The following is a 19,459-nucleotide window of genomic DNA, read 5'->3' on the forward strand; positions in this document are numbered from 1 at the left end:
ATTTATGCATTTGTACTTTTTTCATATGAAATAATTAGATTTTACTGAGAAAATACTCACATCTGTAACGACAGTTTCATAATTCTGCTTGAACACCCTGGATTTCATGTAGTCAATATAGGACCTTGCTGAGGACACTGGAGTGAGATCCTCTGGACCTGGCTTTCCCCCCTCAGTACCCCCTCCTCCCCCAGGGTCTGCCTCTCCACTAGAAATGTCTGTACCGATACCGCTCTCTGGATCACAGAAAAAAATATATACATACAGGGTCTGCACAAACACACCAATCAATACACTCAACACGGCTACTGGAAGAAAAAAGATCTTGCCATTTATATAGACTTATATAGACCTTGTGTCGCCCTGGTTGATGTCTTATATTGCAATTCATCTCGTCATGCTGAACTATTTATCGTGTCAGGATTTGAGTCATGTTTGATTGTTTATTTTGTCATGTTATGATACAACTCATCACATGTCCAAGTCTATATCACATGTCTGATCTATTATCATTGATATCCAATACTGGCTCCCCCAGGAGATGCTGCTTCCTGATCACCCAATGGTCAGTTGCCTTAAGGTTGGAATGTTCAAGTCTAAGTTTCTTTCATTTTAGAACATCATTTACTAAAAATGGCAGGTGACAGCTCAAAATACTCTTTGGCTTGTGAGGATGTAACTCACAAAGTGACATCATAGGGGAGCATCACCATATCTACATACTGGCAATAATAGATAAATTTGTGATCATTACCATTGAATCAAATGAAACACATCTTGCTCAACTTTGAGTTTTGAATTAATGAACACATATTTATGGAGACATTTCTCATCAATATTGTATATTTACATATAATATCTAGGGTGTGAAGTTCCACTGCCAGGCATGGGTTGTAGGGTGCGGCACAGTTACTTCAAGATGATCTCAAACATCAACATGGCCATGTGACTAATACATTGATCTGTGCTTCATGATTGAAAATGCTATTGGTTAATGAATAACAATTTCTACTTTGACTTGAGTTGATATATTTGATATCTCACCATTTGACAGGAAGGTGACAGATCTCCTCTGATAGCGAGGACTGTCGAGAGGGTCGAAGGCAAGGTTGAGTGACCCGAACAGACCGAAACTGGAGTGGCTGGAGTTGGAGGAGGAGGTGCTGCTGACAGAGATGATGGAGTGGGGGCGCTTGTTGCCGTTACGCAGGTGCTCGAATGATGATACAGCTATCGAGTTCCGTGTTCGAGCTGAAATATTACAAGCATGTAAGGCTGTTGTTTAAATAGAAATTTGGACTGAGTTCTAAACAAATGAACATAGTTGCACCCTGAAACACCCTGTGGCTGATGGAAATGGAGTTGATTCACATTACTAGGGCTGCATGACATACCATGGCAGCCAGATAAATCTGTTGGTACTTGATGCACACTCATCGCCTTTCAGTAGGTGTGTTGGAAGACCACCATCTAGAATTATTCAAATAAGCGGATGCACCAAATGGGGGATCTAGGGTAGAATAGGTCCCCAGTACCCATGGTGATCCAGGGCAGAGTAGATCCCCAGTTCCTTTGGTGATCCAGGGCAGAGTAGATCCCCAGTTCCTATGGTGATCCAGGGCAGAGTAGATCCCCAGTTCCTATGGTGATCCAGGGCAGAGTAGATCCCCAGTTCCCTTGGGGATCTAGGGCAGAATAGGTCCCCTGTTCCCATGGTGATCCAGGGCAGAGTAGAACCCCAGTTCCCATGGGGATCTGAGGCAGAATAGGGCCCCAGTTACCATGGGGATCCAGGGCAGAATAGGTCCCTAGTTCCTATGGTGATCCAGGGCAGAGTAGGTCCCTGTTCCCATGGTGATCCAGGGCAGAGTAGAACCCCAGTTTCCATGGGGATCTAGGGCAGAATAGGGCCCCAGTTATCATGGGGATCCAGGGCAGAATAGGCCCAAGTTCCTATGGTGATCCAGGGCAGAGTAGGTCCTCTGTTCCCATGGGGATCCAGGGCAGAGTAGGTCCCCAGTTCCTATGGTGATCCAGGGCAGAGTAGGTCCTCTGTTCCCATGGGGATCCAGGGCAGAGTAGGTCCCAAGTTCCAATGCTTGTTGTACAGACTGACTAAGGCAATTGAATTTCAAAAATGCCCTGACATGTGGCAGTTGCTCATATGATCATTCACATCATTGCCTTGCCCAAACGCAGTTATTTACAGGCTGCCATGTATATAGCTGCAATGTATTGCTGACTGCAACATAACACAATATTCACACATATATTTTAGAACTTATAACACTTCAGTGTATCAATCAACATTAAAAAACAATTTGAACAGCTGCCATCACTTACATCCCCTGGAGCCGAGAGCCACATTGATGAAGCGATCCTGTATGTTGTCAGCGCTGGGTTTGAGATCAAGGCACGGCTTACTGCCAACCCCCATTGTGGCCATTTCTGTAAGACGCACCTCTGTTAGGACAGAAATTACGGGGGACAGTGAGAGGAAAGCGCTACAGACTTCACTATGCACATGCCAGCTCGGGTGATGGAGGTGTGAGGTAAATTCAGCCAGTCAGCAAGTATGTAGCAATAGCACATTCTATGCAGTGGCATTGCAATGAGATATTGATCTAGTACCCTTACAAATTTTGAAAATGTCTTATCTACCCTGACTGGTCTTAAATTAGCAAAACAATATTGTCCGTTCACAAAATACGTGGGGCGGTCGGGTTGCCAAGTGGTGAAAGCGTTCACTCGTCACGCCGAAGACCCGGGTTCGACTCCCAACATAGGTAGAATATGTGAAGCCCATTTCTGGTTCTCCCCGCCGTGATATTTCTGGAATATTGCTAAAAGCTGTGTAAAGCCATACTCACTCACTCACAAAATAGGTTAATTAAAAGGTGATTGTCATTCACTGACATTAATTGAGAGATGATTCTATCTTCTTCATAATTATCAATACGAAGTTGATCTTCAACCCTCTAAATAATTCATCTTAACAGGTCTCAAATGAAGATCACATTACTCAAAATTCATAACATAGTAGATTTCCTTCAATATTTTGACATATCTGTATATTTCTTGAAGTTCTTAAAATGACCAATTTAACCTCATAACATCCAATGAGCCAAGTAGTATGGTGCCATCTGATTGGTTAATCTAGAACTGTGGCAACATGACTAACCAATCAGATGACACCAAGGATTATAATTAGTATAAGAGAAGGGAAAGACATATGGATGTAGTACAATATGTTAGAGTTAGTACAAAGATGTAATACTACACTACACACACATACAATATACACACTGATGGAAGGAAGTAAGGAAATACCTACGAGTGGAAGAACATGTCATAATGTGCAACAAACGTTGGTATGGAGGAAATGTTACTGATTACTGATGCAGTGAACATATTAGATACTATCACTAAACTCGATTTCTTTCATCAAGTGACACACTTTTTACTGATCACTAAAAGTTCAGTCAACATTTATTAATCAGCAGCATGTCTATGTATAGGTTAGACCATGAGGACCCAGTGTCGAAAATATTTCGCAGTTCATAAATGGATAAGCAATTAGTGTTCTGATGTAAGTATTAAGTTGTTAATTTTTACAAACTTTTTCTTATGTCGCCATGGCAGAAGACTACATTTGTTATCCTTCAGTGCGGACTTCGCGGGTTTGAATCCTGCTGGCGACAAATGTTTTTCATGAAATTGTGCTATCATCAAGATAAATGATAGGGGGGAAAAAGAAGTTCCGTCATTACCAAGTGGTGTTTAACTACCTATTCAGTTAGTTAGACCACGGTCAAAAACAAAGGGGCCATGGTTTAAGTGTAGCCTAAAATATTTTCCATCAATGTCTACAATGTTGATTTTACTCTCTCCAGGATAAGCCCATGTATATCAAAATTTTGACAGGAGATTAAATTATTAATACCACAAGATGAATTTCAATCTATAACTTCCATCAGGTTGGAACTCCATCAAGATTCTTCATCTTGACCAGTTTTCGAGTGCAGTGTGCCACAGCTTTGACATCTGGTTTATGCTGGAGAGTGCATACATGTATAACTTCTTTAAGTTATCAATACACAACTTGATGTTCTATATCACAGGCAAACAAAGAATATGTAGCCTCCAGTGATGATGTGGAGAACATATGAAAGATGTAGAATGAAAGCATCCTTTTAATTGTTTTTTAACATTTCTCGAAATATGTCTATTCATAATTCTCAATTACTTAAAAAGACAACTCAAAATAACTGCTCAAGTATATCTTGACATGCACTACAAACATTGAATTTTAGCTGACATTCTGCAGTGAGACAAAAAAAACCTTATATCAGATTGTTTCAATTATCACAAACTTCTCTTCAACTCAAAGGAAACTGAAGGTATCTCAGTCAGCAACAAATATATCCAATAAACCGGGTGGGCAACTCAGTTGTGTGATATATGTAATCTCCTCTTAATAATGGTGGTGGAGAGCCCCACTTAGCAGGAGTTATCTCCCCTCCTTACCTCTGTTCTTGATGGCCTGTTTCCACAGCATCTTCGATATGTCACGGACCCACGCCCGCTTCACATCGGAGCTCTGGGCCTGCAGGATGTAGTTCTCTCCCAGAGACCGCCGCCGGAACCAGATTTCAAATTTGTACCCACTGTCTCCATAGTTCTCTGTCAAACCAAGGTCTGAGGTCTGCAAGATGGAGAACATATTCTCATTATTTTTCTTTATTTAAGGATTGACTGTGTATATTTTTCAGTTCATTGAAACAAAAAAACTGATGTGAAAACTATGAATCTGACTAGCTACGGTGGGCGTGGCTTAATGTTTTACATTCACTGGGTGTAGGCTTCCACTTGTGAGGATAAGTCACTTTAGTTCTTTTATGAGAGCTTCATTTAAGTTCTCTACTTTCTTTGGTTTGTCCTGGTTAAGCATCCGGGTTTTAGTCAACTCATGGACAAGCACTGGACGTAAACAGATATGAAATGAAATTGTGTAGGGTGTAAAGGGCCCATAAAATTTGTAAGTATTAACAAAATATATAAGTAACAACATGTAAATCATAACTAGCAATGCTATAACAAATGTAAATGGTGTAAAAGGGTAAATTGCATGTTGAAGAGGTTGAAGTGTGTATCACAGATGTTTCTTTTAAAATCCGGAAAATAATGTTGTAATAATATGTACTTACTACCTTAGTTACAAGTTGTAATATTTCACATTTATTTTTATTATAGCTTGTACCTGTCAACAATAGGCCTTACAATTAAAGGGCCAGCAAAAGAATTTGAAGGAAATAAATAATTCGAAATATTGGTCACAATGTTTCAAGACTGAATCAGGAATGTATGAATCAATCTATGCTGAAGTTTAAAATAAACCATTCAAGACAGTGTACAGAATTGTGTGTAAATGGCCAAAGTGTATCACCTACACTGGGAAATAAATGCAATAACATATGTGACCAATTCAGAAGACAGGAATTATACTGAACATGCTGAACATAACGAAAATTTAATTAGTACCTGATGAGTGAACGCTTTAACCACAAGGCTACCCGACTGCCCGCACTATCTTGTGAATAAAGGCATGGAGAATTATAAGGACTACCGACACATGCAGTAACTGAATGCACTATTTCAACACACAAAGACATTTCAAGGGCTAGATAATGATATTCAGTGTAAATTCCCACCAGATATTTCAGGGTAAGCTCAGTGAGTCTTCCTCAGCCTACCTTAAAGCTGTATTTGTAGACATAGATGTCATGGTGGCCCTGTCGACCCCGCTTTGTCTTGCTGAACAGAATGAGGTCCTCGAACAGAAACACACGACGCAGTGACTTCTTCCTACCCTGCCACACCAGGAACTCATCCTGACGGAGTAGCCTCCCTTGCTCCTGGAGATTCACCTGCATGAAATACACAACTTATAGACAAAACTAAACTTGTATCATCTTTTTCACACATCAGTATTGAATGACCTGTTACATATCTGAAGAAAAAGATACATTGCTTATACGGACAGAGAAGCCTCCTGATGTTGTGGTGGACTGAACAACTGCCCTGACACAGCCAGCTTGCAGCTGTCAGTGACTCTTCCAAACAGGTCATCCATCCAAGTGCTACACATGCTCAGCAGCCATTTTACCTCATCCCCACTTTACAACAGCAGTTACGTCTCTTCTATCAAAACTTGAATCCTTTCTAAGGACAAACAGTCTATATGGTGAGTCTTGTTTTCTTTGTGACAATACTAGCCACTACCATATGCTTGAATATGTTTGAACACAGTCCCAGATCACAATACAATTCAGATTTCTATGACTGGAAGACAAAGCTTGTTATCCCACAAGTAATCTGTAAGGCTTGGTAGTGGTAGTGGTAGTACTTACATCACATTCTCGTAGTGAATCCATAGCAAGTAGGTCGTTGCCATGGCGAAGCTGGAACTTCACCATTTCCTCAGCAGCCTGTGAAATGGTGATGAAGAAAAATGGATGAAAACCTCAGTGACCATACATATCCACTTCATAAAATGTCTCTTACCTCTCTCATCACCGATATTGTTGTAATGAAGTAAGAATTACCTCAGTGCAGATGGGCAGGCAGTGCCAAAATAATAGTTTTTGTTTACACAAAAAGCAAGCTTTGTTTATTGCCACACAGTCCTATGCAGGTAAAAATGTAAGGTACACCCAGGAACATCAGACTCTGTTGCTCACCTTCCTACACAGTTCAAGACAGGAAATAATCAACCACACAGTGTTGATACACAACATTTCTCAAAACTTAATCCCCAAACTAAATCATTTACAGATGGACTTCATCATTTTTGATTGAGTGAATGAAAGTTTTTCTCTACCATACACACATCAACAATATTACAGCTTTATCATGTTTATAACACAGGCCTGGACCAGACAAACGATATCTTTTTAAAATATTTAATTGACATAAATAATCATGAACTGATGGATGGAAGAATACTTCATGACTGAGCCAACTTGGAGCTTTACTCCATGTTGAACTAATAATAGTAATCCTTACCATGTAATTAAACATCTTATCAATTGAAATAGAAGTTGCATTTATATTACATAACTCATCAATAACAGAGAATAATCATGCATAGGAATCTACTGGCTGTCCTACATAGACTGCTACTTCTTGGTGCATAAAGAAGCTAAGCATACAGATCAGGCTTGTGACTGAAACATGACTAAAAAGACTGAAACTTCTAAAGCTCTGAAACCTCTGATTCTTTTCACCAGAAATTATTATATTGAGTTGGGGAAAAAATTCCTTCTTTTGACAGAAATATCACATGTCTGATAGCTGTGGTGCAACAAGCGGACCAGGCAAAGATGACATAAGCGGAAGACAAGAGAGGGTCACTCTACCTTCTTGTCAGGGGTCAAGAGATCTCCTGACACCCTACAAAGTCAGGGTCAACAGGAAGGTATTGAGGGCAGAAAATGAAGGACTAAATGCCCCAGCTTAATGGGACATTTTGAAAACATACATTTTTATGTTAAAGCTGAAAATAAAACTTTCATTACAATTCATATATATTGGAAATAAGATATCATAATAAAAGTACTGGGGAATCTGAAAAGGTTATTAGGGGTGATGAAGGATGCCAAGTGTGGAACAGGATTCCTGCCAATGTGTGATGGAACAAGCAGCTTAAGGAGAATAGCAGATATACATATAATGACTTGTGGACATGTCATTACATAATCTACCACTATGGACATGTCATAACATAATCTACCATTGTGGACATGTCATTACATAATCTACCATTGTGGACATGCCATAACATAATCTACCATTGTGGACATGCCATAACATAATCTACCATTGTGGACATGTTATAACATAATCTACCATTGTGGACATGCCATAACATAATCTACCACTGTGGACATGTCATTACATAATCTACCATTGTGGACATGTCATAACATAATCTACCATTGTGGACATGCCATAACATAATCTACCACTGTGGACATGTCATTACATAATCTACCATCGTGGACATGTTATAACATAATCTACCATTGTGGACATGTTATAACATAATCTACCATTGTGGACATGCCATAACATAATCTACCATTGTGGACATGCCATAACATAATCTACCATTGTGGACATGCCACAACATAATCTACCATGTGGACATGTTATAACATAATCTACCATGTGGACATGTTATAACATAATCTACCATTGTGGACATGCCATAACATAATCTACCATTGTGGACATGCCATAACATAATCTACCATTGTGGACATGTTATAACATAACCTACCATTGTGGACATGCCATAACATAATCTACCATTGTGGACATGTCATAACATAATCTACCATTGTGGACATGCCATAACATAACCTACCATTGTGGACATGTTATAACATAACCTACCATTGTGGACATGCCATAACATAATCTACCATTGTGGACATGTCATAACATAATCTACCATTGTGGACATGCCATAACATAATCTACCATTGTGGACATGTTATAACATAATCTACCATTGTGGACATGCCATAACATCATCTACCATTGTGGACATGTCATAACATAATCTACAATAGTGGACATGTCATAACATAATCTACCATTGTGGACATGATATAACATAATCTACCATTGTGGACATGCCATAACATAATCTACCATTGTGGACATGTTATAACATAATCTACCATTGTGGACATGCCATAACATAATCTACCATTGTGGACATGTCATAACATAATCTACAATAGTGGACATGTTATAACATAATCTACCATTGTGGACATGTTATAACATAATCTACCATTGTGGACATGCCATAACATAATCTACCATTGTGGGCATGCCATAACATAATCTACCATTGTGGACATGTCATAACATAATCTACCATTGTGGACATGCCATAACATAATCTACCATGTGGACATGTTATAACACAATCTACAATGTGGACATGTTATAACATAATCTACCATTGTGAACATGCCATAACATAATCTACCATTGTGGACATGCCATAACATAACCTACCATTGTGGACATGTTATAACATAACCTACCATTGTGGACATGCCATAACATAATCTACCACTGTGGACATGTCATAACATAATCTACCATTGTGGACATGCCATAACATAATCAACCATTGTGGACATGCCATAACATAATCTACCATTGTGGACATGTTATAACATAATCTACCATTGTGGACATGCCATAACATAATCTACCATTGTGGACATGTCATAACATAATCTACAATAGTGGACATGTCATAACATAATCTACCATTGTGGACATGATATAACATAATCTACCATTGTGGACATGCCATAACATAATCTACCATTGTGGACATGTTATAACATAATCTACCATTGTGGACATGCCATAACATAATCTACCATTGTGGACATGTCATAACATAATCTACAATAGTGGACATGTTATAACATAATCTACCATTGTGGACATGTCATAACATAATCTACCATTGTGGACATGCCATAACATAATCTACCATGTGGACATGTTATAACACAATCTACAATGTGGACATGTTATAACATAATCTACCATTGTGAACATGCCATAACATAATCTACCATTGTGGACATGCCATAACATAACCTACCATTGTGGACATGTTATAACATAACCTACCATTGTGGACATGCCATAACATAATCTACCATTGTGGACATGTCATAACATAATCTACCATTGTGGACATGCCATAACATAATCTACCATTGTGGACATGTTATAACATAATCTACCATTCTGGACATGCCATAACATAATCTACCATTGTGGACATGTCATAACATAATCTACAATAGTGGACATGTCATAACATAATCTACCATTGTGGACATGATATAACATAATCTACCATTGTGGACATGTTATAACATATCTACCATTGTGGACATGTCATAACATAATCTACCATTGTGGACATGTTATGGACAACACTCTGCACACATAAGAAGACATTGCAGGTACTAGTTCCTTCACTGACATGCCAAGACTTAATGGTATCGACACTGAAACTAAACTGATTAAAAACAGTTGTGATAAAGGTTATGTGAGAGGATGTAAAAAACTGGATGTGAGAGAAGGTGAAAGAACGGTGTGATGTGAGGGTGAGAGAGAAGGTGAAAGAATGGTGTGAGTTGAGAGGTGAAAGAAGGGTGTGAGTTGTGAGGTGAAAGAACGGTGTGAGGTGAGGGTGTGAGAGAAGGTGAAAGAATGGTGTGATGTGAGGGTGTGAGAGAAGGTGAAAGAACGGTGTGAGGTGAGGGTGTGATGTGAGGGTGTGAGAGAAGGTGAAAGAACGGTGTGATGTGAGGGTGTGAGAGAAGGTGAAAGAATGGTGTGATGTGAGGGTGTGAGAGAAGGTGAAAGAACGGTGTGATGTGAGGGTGTGAGAGAAGGTGAAAGAACGGTGTGATGTGAGGGTGTGAGAGAAGGTGAAAGAACGGTGTGAGGTGAGGGTGTGAGAGATGGTGAAAGAATGGTGTGAGGTGAGGGTGTGAGAGAAGGTGAAAGAACGGTGTGATGTGAGGGTGTGAGAGAAGGTGAAAGAACGGTGTGAGGTGAGGGTGTGAGAGAAGGTGAAAGAACGGTGTGAGGTGAGGGTGTGAGAGAAGGTGAAAGAACGGTGTGAGGTGAGGGTGTGAGAGAAGGTGAAAGAACGGTGTGAGGTGAGGGTGTGATAGAAGGTGAAAGAACGGTGTGATGTGAGGGTGTGAGAGAAGGTGAAAGAACGGTGTGATGTGAGGGTGTGAGAGAAGGTGAAAGAATGGTGTGATGTGAGGGTGTGAGAGAAGGTGAAAGAACGGTGTGATGTGAGGGTGTGAGAGAAGGTGAAAGAACGGTGTGATGTGAGGGTGTGAGAGAAGGTGAAAGAACGGTGTGAGGTGAGGGTGTGAGAGATGGTGAAAGAATGGTGTGAGGTGAGGGTGTGAGAGAAGGTGAAAGAACGGTGTGAGGTGAGGGTGTGAGAGAAGGTGAAAGAACGGTGTGAGGTGAGGGTGTGATGTGAGGGTGTGAGAGAAGGTGAAAGAAGGGTGTGAGGTGAGGGTGTGAGAGAAGGTGAAAGAAGAGTGTGAGGTGAGGGTGTGAGAGAAGGTGAAAGAACGGTGTGATGTGAGGGTGTGAGAGAAGGTGAAAGAAGGGTGTGATGTGAGGGTGTGAGAGAAGGTGAAAGAAGGGTGTGAGAGAAGGTGAAAGAACGGTGTGAGGTGAGGGTGTGAAAGAAGGTGAAAGAACGGTGTGAGGTGGGGGTGTGAGAGAAGGTGAGGGTGTGAGAGAAGGTGAAAGAACGGTGAGGTGAGGGTGTGAGAGAAGGTGAAAGAACGGTGTGAGGTGAGGGTGTGAGAGAAGGTGAAAGAACGGTGTGATGTGAGGGTGTGAGAGAAGGTGAAAGAACGGTGTGATGTGAGGGTGTGAGAGAAGGTGAAAGAATGGTGTGATGTGAGGGTGTGAGAGAAGGTGAAAGAACGGTGTGATGTGAGGGTGTGAGAGAAGGTGAAAGAATGGTGTGATGTGAGGGTGTGAGAGAAGGTGAAAGAACGGTGTGATGTGAGGGTGTGAGAGAAGGTGAAAGAACGGTGTGATGTGAGGGTGTGAGAGAAGGTGAAAGAACGGTGTGAGGTGAGGGTGTGAGAGATGGTGAAAGAATGGTGTGAGGTGAGGGTGTGAGAGAAGGTGAAAGAACGGTGTGATGTGAGGGTGTGAGAGAAGGTGAAAGAACGGTGTGAGGTGAGGGTGTGAGAGAAGGTGAAAGAACGGTGTGAGGTGAGGGTGTGAGAGAAGGTGAAAGAACGGTGTGAGGTGAGGGTGTGATGTGAGGGTGTGAGAGAAGGTGAAAGAAGGGTGTGAGGTGAGGGTGTGAGAGAAGGTGAAAGAACGGTGTGAGGTGAGGGTGTGAGAGAAGGTGAAAGAACGGTGTGAGGTGAGGGTGTGAGAGAAGGTGAAAGAACGGTGTGAGGTGAGGGTGTGATGTGAGGGTGTGAGAGAAGGTGAAAGAAGGGTGTGAGGTGAGGGTGTGAGAGAAGGTGAAAGAAGGGTGTGAGGTGAGGGTGTGAGAGAAGGTGATAGAACGGTGTGAGGTGAGGGTGTGAGAGAAGGTGAAAGAAGGGTGTGAGGTGAGGGTGTGAGAGAAGGTGAAAGAAGGGTGTGACGTGAGGGTGTGAGAGAAGGTGAAAGAAGGGTGTGATGTGAGGGTGTGAGAGAAGGTGAAAGAACGGTGTGAGGTGAGGGTGTGAGAGAAGGTGAAAGAACGGTGTGATGTGAGGGTGTGAGAGAAGGTGAAAGAACGGTGTGAGGTGAGGGTGTGAGAGAAGGTGAAAGAATGGTGTGAGGTGAGGGTGTGAGAGAAGGTGAAAGAACGGTGTGATGTGAGGGTGTGAGAGAAGGTGAAAGAACGGTGTGAGGTGAGGGTGTGAGAGAAGGTGAAAGAACGGTGTGAGGTGAGGGTGTGAGAGAAGGTGAAAGAACGGTGTGAGGTGAGGGTGTGATGTGAGGGTGTGAGAGAAGGTGAAAGAAGGGTGTGAGGTGAGGGTGTGAGAGAAGGTGAAAGAAGGGTGTGAGGTGAGGGTGTGAGAGAAGGTGAAAGAACGGTGTGATGTGAGGGTGTGAGAGAAGGTGAAAGAACGGTGTGATGTGAGGGTGTGAGAGAAGGTGAAAGAATGGTGTGATGTGAGGGTGTGAGAGAAGGTGAAAGAACGGTGTGATGTGAGGGTGTGAGAGAAGGTGAAAGAATGGTGTGATGTGAGGGTGTGAGAGAAGGTGAAAGAACGGTGTGATGTGAGGGTGTGAGAGAAGGTGAAAGAACGGTGTGATGTGAGGGTGTGAGAGAAGGTGAAAGAACGGTGTGAGGTGAGGGTGTGAGAGATGGTGAAAGAATGGTGTGAGGTGAGGGTGTGAGAGAAGGTGAAAGAACGGTGTGATGTGAGGGTGTGAGAGAAGGTGAAAGAACGGTGTGAGGTGAGGGTGTGAGAGAAGGTGAAAGAACGGTGTGAGGTGAGGGTGTGAGAGAAGGTGAAAGAACGGTGTGAGGTGAGGGTGTGATGTGAGGGTGTGAGAGAAGGTGAAAGAAGGGTGTGAGGTGAGGGTGTGAGAGAAGGTGAAAGAACGGTGTGAGGTGAGGGTGTGAGAGAAGGTGAAAGAACGGTGTGAGGTGAGGGTGTGAGAGAAGGTGAAAGAATGGTGTGAGGTGAGGGTGTGAGAGAAGGTGAAAGAACGGTGTGATGTGAGGGTGTGAGAGAAGGTGAAAGAAGGGTGTGAGGTGAGGGTGTGAGAGAAGGTGAAAGAACGGTGTGAGGTGAGGGTGTGAGAGAAGGTGAAAGAACGGTGTGAGGTGAGGGTGTGATGTGAGGGTGTGAGAGAAGGTGAAAGAAGGGTGTGAGGTGAGGGTGTGAGAGAAGGTGAAAGAAGGGTGTGAGGTGAGGGTGTGAGAGAAGGTGATAGAACGGTGTGAGGTGAGGGTGTGAGAGAAGGTGAAAGAAGGGTGTGAGGTGAGGGTGTGAGAGAAGGTGAAAGAAGGGTGTGACGTGAGGGTGTGAGAGAAGGTGAAAGAAGGGTGTGATGTGAGGGTGTGAGAGAAGGTGAAAGAACGGTGTGAGGTGAGGGTGTGAGAGAAGGTGAAAGAACGGTGTGATGTGAGGGTGTGAGAGAAGGTGAAAGAACGGTGTGAGGTGAGGGTGTGAGAGAAGGTGAAAGAATGGTGTGAGGTGAGGGTGTGAGAGAAGGTGAAAGAACGGTGTGATGTGAGGGTGTGAGAGAAGGTGAAAGAACGGTGTGAGGTGAGGGTGTGAGAGAAGGTGAAAGAACGGTGTGAGGTGAGGGTGTGAGAGAAGGTGAAAGAACGGTGTGAGGTGAGGGTGTGATGTGAGGGTGTGAGAGAAGGTGAAAGAAGGGTGTGAGGTGAGGGTGTGAGAGAAGGTGAAAGAAGGGTGTGAGGTGAGGGTGTGAGAGAAGGTGAAAGAATGGTGTGATGTGAGGGTGTGAGAGAAGGTGAAAGAACGGTGTGATGTGAGGGTGTGAGAGAAGGTGAAAGAACGGTGTGAGGTGAGGGTGTGAGAGAAGGTGAAAGAAGAGTGTGAGGTGAGGGTGTGAGAGAAGGTGAAAGAAGGGTGTGAGGTGAGGGTGTGAGAGAAGGTGAAAGAACGGTGTGAGGTGAGGGTGTGAGAGAAGGTGAAAGAAGGGTGTGAGGTGAGGGTGTGAGAGAAGGTGAAAGAACGGTGTGATGTGAGGGTGTGAGAGAAGGTGAAAGAAGGGTGTGAGGTGAGGGTGTGAGAGAAGGTGAAAGAGCGGTGTGAGGTGAGGGTGTTTGAGAAGGTGAAAGAACGGTGTGATGTGAGGGTGTGATGTGAGGGTGTGAGAGAAGGTGAAAGAATGGTGTGAGGTGAGGGTGTGATGTGAGGGTGTGAGAGAAGGTGAAAGAAGGGTGTGAGGTGAGGGTGTGAGAGAAGGTGAAAGAACGGTGTGAGGTGAGGGTGTGAGAGAAGGTGAAAGAACGGTGTGAGGTGAGGGTGTGAGAGAAGGTGAAAGAACGGTGTGAGGTGAGGGTGTGATGTGAGGGTGTGAGAGAAGGTGAAAGAACAGTGAGGTGAGGGTGTGAGAGAAGGTGAAAGAACGGTGTGAGGTGAGGGTGTGAGAGAAGGTGAAAGAACGGTGTGAGGTGAGGTAAGGGTGTGAGAGGTGTTTGAGAAGGTGTGAGAGAAGGCATGAGAGAGGAGGATGGAAGTTGGGGGTCATGTTTCACACATGTCTTTGCTTGTCCCACTGTTACCTTCAGGTCTGGGTATTCCAGTTCCGTCTCAGGGCAGACTTTGAGGATCTGCTTGAGTAACAGAGCATATTTGCCCATCCTCTGTACCGGCTTCAGCAGGTAGCTAGCCAAGTCCATCTTGTCTCCCAGATGCATCTGCTTCTGCTGTAGATAGAAACACAGTGACCAGCTACAGACCATGGTCTTGAAACATACCTACCACCATTACGGTGTAACAATCTACTATGGATACATAGTATTTGGCCATGGCCTAATGGAAAGACATTAGTGACAAGTTGCAACATCAATAATTCAAATGGACTCCACACTAGAAAATACACATCAAGTTTTGAAAGATGCAAATAATCAATTCACTCATCTTTCACACTCTACTGAATCTAGCAGTTACTGGACATGTCATGCACTGAAATGTTGAATAAGCTAGGAGTTTGAAAAAAGAAATTATTGAAGGGAAAGGTATGTGTCGTTATTAAGAGTGATTATGGGTTCTTCTAGCTATTGTGATTTTATTGCAATACATGTTTGTTTGTTTGTTGTTTTACGCCGCACTCAGCAATATTGCAGCTATATGATGGCGGTCTGTAAATAATCGAGTCTGGACCAGACAATCCAGTGATTGACATCATGAGCATCGATCCATGCAATTGGGATTCAATGACATGCATCAACCAAGTCAGCGAGCGCAATACATGTGAGTGAGTGAGTATTATTTTATGCCACTTTCAGCAATATTCCAGCAATATCATGGCAGAAATGGGCTTCACACATTGTACCCATTTTGGGAATCCAACCCGGGTCTTCAGTGTGATGAGCAAATGCTTTAACCACTTGGCTACCCGACCGCCCCTGCACTACATGTAGTAGCCCTAATTATTGCAATAGTATTGTGATAGTAGTAAACCAGCTGTAAGGCTCAGTCTCCAAAATAACTCCCTGCCCTTCAGCCCGTGGCTGGTAACCTTTCTGTCAGGCTGCATGAAATTTTCCTCAACCTGCTCGACTGTGTGGCAGATAAATTTAAGACTACTTACGAATTCAGTTTTATTATAACACCTTGTAGATTCTCAAGTAATTGTTTGCATTGTTTCTACTGAATCAAGACGTGATTTGTCTCTTATTTTTCATGACTTTTAAATATTTATAATGTCTAAATGCAGGCAGGTAACATCGTTTACTGTCTTGTTGGGTTTTAAAATTCGCTTGATAATCATATTAACCAATGTAACAGAAAAGAATATAGTATTGCTGACAATCTCAAAGTAAAATCTCTAATCTAATGTAGTCGGTTTCATTGCAAATCAACACACAAGCAGGTTTGAAATTGGCATAATTTATGTTTTATTTATAACTAATTGCAACTATAAAAACTATCAATTGTTATGCATATTACAGTATTGACAATACAATTGGCATTTTAAAATTCCTACACATATAGTACTATCGTAGAGCAAAATAGTTTGCAAGTTCGATATCTTGTTACACTCCTAGTGGTCATACTGTTACAGTAGTTAAAATGCACTAAATAGTCTACAAAAACAGACATCAGCGCTAACACATTATACAAAGAAACATCCATATCTCGGGAGTGTGATCCTACCCTGAAGAAGTATTTGCCATATTCTCCCATCAGACTGTCCGACTTGGGCTTGTTCTTGTTGTACAGTGCATACAGGTAAAACTGGGTCTCCTGAAACACACAGCATCACTGACTCATTGGTTTCAAGCCCATACGGTACCCAGTGGGCAATTTAACCTGGCTTATTTGAGGGAAGGGCAAATACTTTTACATCTGGCTACCCCACAGTAACCAAGTAATACTGAAGTCGCCATGCAAATCATCCACAAATTGGAAATACTAGCAACTAATTACTTTGATTCACAGTATTTATTAGATGAAGAATACATATTTATAGTTAGATTCTATATCAGGCAAGATGCTCTATTTAAACATAATAATAGTCTGGAGAAGATCTTGAAAATGTCGGACAATGTTGAGCTTTGAGCCTTTTCATGGTACTTAATAAAATCCACAGAAGTGATTTCAGCAAGTCTTACATGCCGCAGGAAATACTGCCCAATCAGGAAGGGGTTTGTCTCACAAGTCTCCACTTCGCGAAGGAAATGCTGATTATGGAACTGGTAGATATTCTCAATGTTCCCGAAAATGACATTCCTCTTCCCTCGCAGCGCCTGTGGAACGTCTTCTCGGTCCAGCTCCGGGATGTAGTTGTCGATGATGAACTGCAGCGCTCTCACATAATCTCGTTCTGTCTGTATCATTTCACTTGTGATCAGAGACAGGGTCCTGAGCAACAAACAATTATAAATACATGAAGTATAAAAATAATCCAGATTATTGTGTACATGAATGATGTTTTATGAAGCAGTTAGTTGTACTCCATCTAATTCACAGATGTCAGAGTACAATGACACACAATCATCCAAACCACAGAATCTGAGTACCTAATCCCAATATAAGTCGTTCTAACAATAGAAAATGAGTTAATGGGGACCAATCCTGCAGAGGAATCCCAACATGCCACTGATATTGACCCCACTGATATTGACCCCACAAGGATCACTGATGATCCTCCCCACAATCACTGATGTTGCCTCCCCACGTTCACTGATGTTGCCTCCCCACGTTCCCCGATGTTGCCTCCCCACAATCACTGATGTTGCCTCCCCACAATCACTGATGTTGCCTCCACACAATCACTGAGGTTGTCTCCCCACAATCACTGATGTTGCCTCCCCACGTTCACTGATGTTGCCTCCCCACAATCACTGATGTTGCCTCCCCACAATCACTGAGGTTGTCTCCCCACAATCACTGATGTTGCCTCCCCACGTTCACTGATGTTGACTCCCCACAATCACTGATGTTGCCTCCCCACAATCACTGATGTTGCCTCCCCACAATCACTGAGGTTGACTCCCCACGTTCACTGATGTTGCCGCCCCACGTTCCCTGATGTTGCCTCCCCACGTTCCCCGATGTTGCCTCCCCACAATCACTGATGTTGCCTCCCCACGTTCCCCGATGTTGACTCCCCACAATCACTGATGTTGCCACCCCACGTTCCCTGATGTTGCCTCCCCACGTTCCCCGATGTTGCCTCCCCACAATCACTGATGTTGCCGCCCCACGTTCCCTGATGTTGACTCCCCACAATCACTGATGTTGCCGCCCCACGTTCCCTGATGTTGACTCCCCACAATCACTGATGCTGCCTCCCCACGTTCACTGATGTTGCCTCCCCACGTTCACTGATGTTGCCTCCCCCCAATTACCGATGTTGACTCCCCACAATCACTGACATTGCCTCCCCACAATCACTGATGTTGCCTCCCCACAATCACTGATGTTGCCTCCCCACAATCACTGATGTTGCCTCCCCACAATCACTGATGTTGCCTCCCCACGTTCCCCGATGTTGCCTCCCCACAATCACTGATGTTGCCTCCCCACAATCACTGATGTTGCCTCCCCACAATCACTGAGGTTGTCTCCCCACAATCACTGATGTTGCCTCCCCACGTTCACTGATGTTGACTCCCCACAATCACTGATGTTGCCTCCCCACAATCACTGATGTTGCCTCCCCACAATCACTGAGGTTGACTCCCCACGTTCACTGATGTTGACTCCCCACAATCACTGATGTTGCCGCCCCACGTTCCCTGATGTTGACTCCCCACAATCACTGATGCTGCCTCCCCACGTTCACTGATGTTGCCTCCCCACGTTCACTGATGTTGCCTCCCCCCAATTACCGATGTTGACTCCCCACAATCACTGACATTGCCTCCCCACAATCACTGATGTTGCCTCCCCACAATCACTGATGTTGCCTCCCCACGTTCACTGATGTTGACTCCAAACGTTCACTGATGCTGCCTCCCCACAATCACTGATGTTGCCTCCCCACGTTCACTGATGTTGCCTCCCCACAATCACTGATGTTGCCTCCCCACGTTCACTGATGCTGCCTCCCCACAATCACTGAGGGTGACCCCCCAAATATCACAGGCTGACATCCAATTTATCACTGAGGTTGACTCAAGCCACATATCACTGAGGTTTACCCCCATATCACTGAGGTTGACTCAAGCCACATATCACTGAGGTTGACTCAAGCCACATATCACTGAGGTTGACTCAAGGCACATATCACTGAGGTTGACTCAAGCCACATATCACTGAGGTTGACCCCCATATCACTGAGGTTGACTCAAGCCACATATCACTGAGGTTGACCCCAATATCACTGAGGTTGATTCAAGCCACATATCACTGAGGTTGACTCAAGCCACATATCACTGAGGTTGACTCCCCACATATCACAGAAGTTGACCCCCAATGATCACTGAGTGTGTTTGTTTGTTGTTTAATGCAGCACTCAGCAATATTCCAGCTATATGATGGCAGTCTGTAAAATAATCCAGTCTGGACCACATAATCCAGTGACTGCCATCATGAGCACTGATCCACGCAATTGAGATCGATGACATGAATCAACCAAGTCAGTGAGCCTGACCATCTGATCCCATTAGGCACCTCTAATGACAAGCATAGTCACCTTTTAC

At 43.2% G+C, this 19,459-nt stretch overlaps 1 protein-coding gene across 3 annotated transcripts in view; it reads right to left on the bottom strand.

The window, feature by feature from the left end:
• Window positions 1-19,459, bottom strand: part of LOC139454213 (puratrophin-1-like) — a 255,215-nt gene that overhangs the window by 4,207 nt on the left and 231,549 nt on the right. For 2 of the 3 annotated variants that reach the window (XM_071235787.1, XM_071235789.1), the window contains exons 15-23: window positions 16,925-17,174; window positions 16,467-16,556; window positions 14,870-15,013; window positions 6,411-6,488; window positions 5,754-5,927; window positions 4,528-4,705; window positions 2,344-2,463; window positions 1,045-1,251; window positions 61-236 (exon numbers count right to left, since the gene is read on the bottom strand). In XM_071235787.1, the coding sequence (XP_071091888.1) occupies window positions 61-236; window positions 1,045-1,251; window positions 2,344-2,463; window positions 4,528-4,705; window positions 5,754-5,927; window positions 6,411-6,488; window positions 14,870-15,013; window positions 16,467-16,556; window positions 16,925-17,174 (1,417 nt within the window). The remainder of the gene's footprint in view (window positions 1-60; window positions 237-1,044; window positions 1,252-2,343; window positions 2,464-4,527; window positions 4,706-5,753; window positions 5,928-6,410; window positions 6,489-14,869; window positions 15,014-16,466; window positions 16,557-16,924; window positions 17,175-19,459) is intronic. The other variant, XM_071235788.1, reaches the window with a different exon arrangement.

This window comes from Haliotis cracherodii, unplaced genomic scaffold (genome assembly GCF_022045235.1).
Source record: "Haliotis cracherodii isolate W230 unplaced genomic scaffold, xgHalCrac1.p SCAF_10, whole genome shotgun sequence".
Lineage (NCBI taxonomy): Eukaryota > Metazoa > Mollusca > Gastropoda > Lepetellida > Haliotidae > Haliotis > Haliotis cracherodii.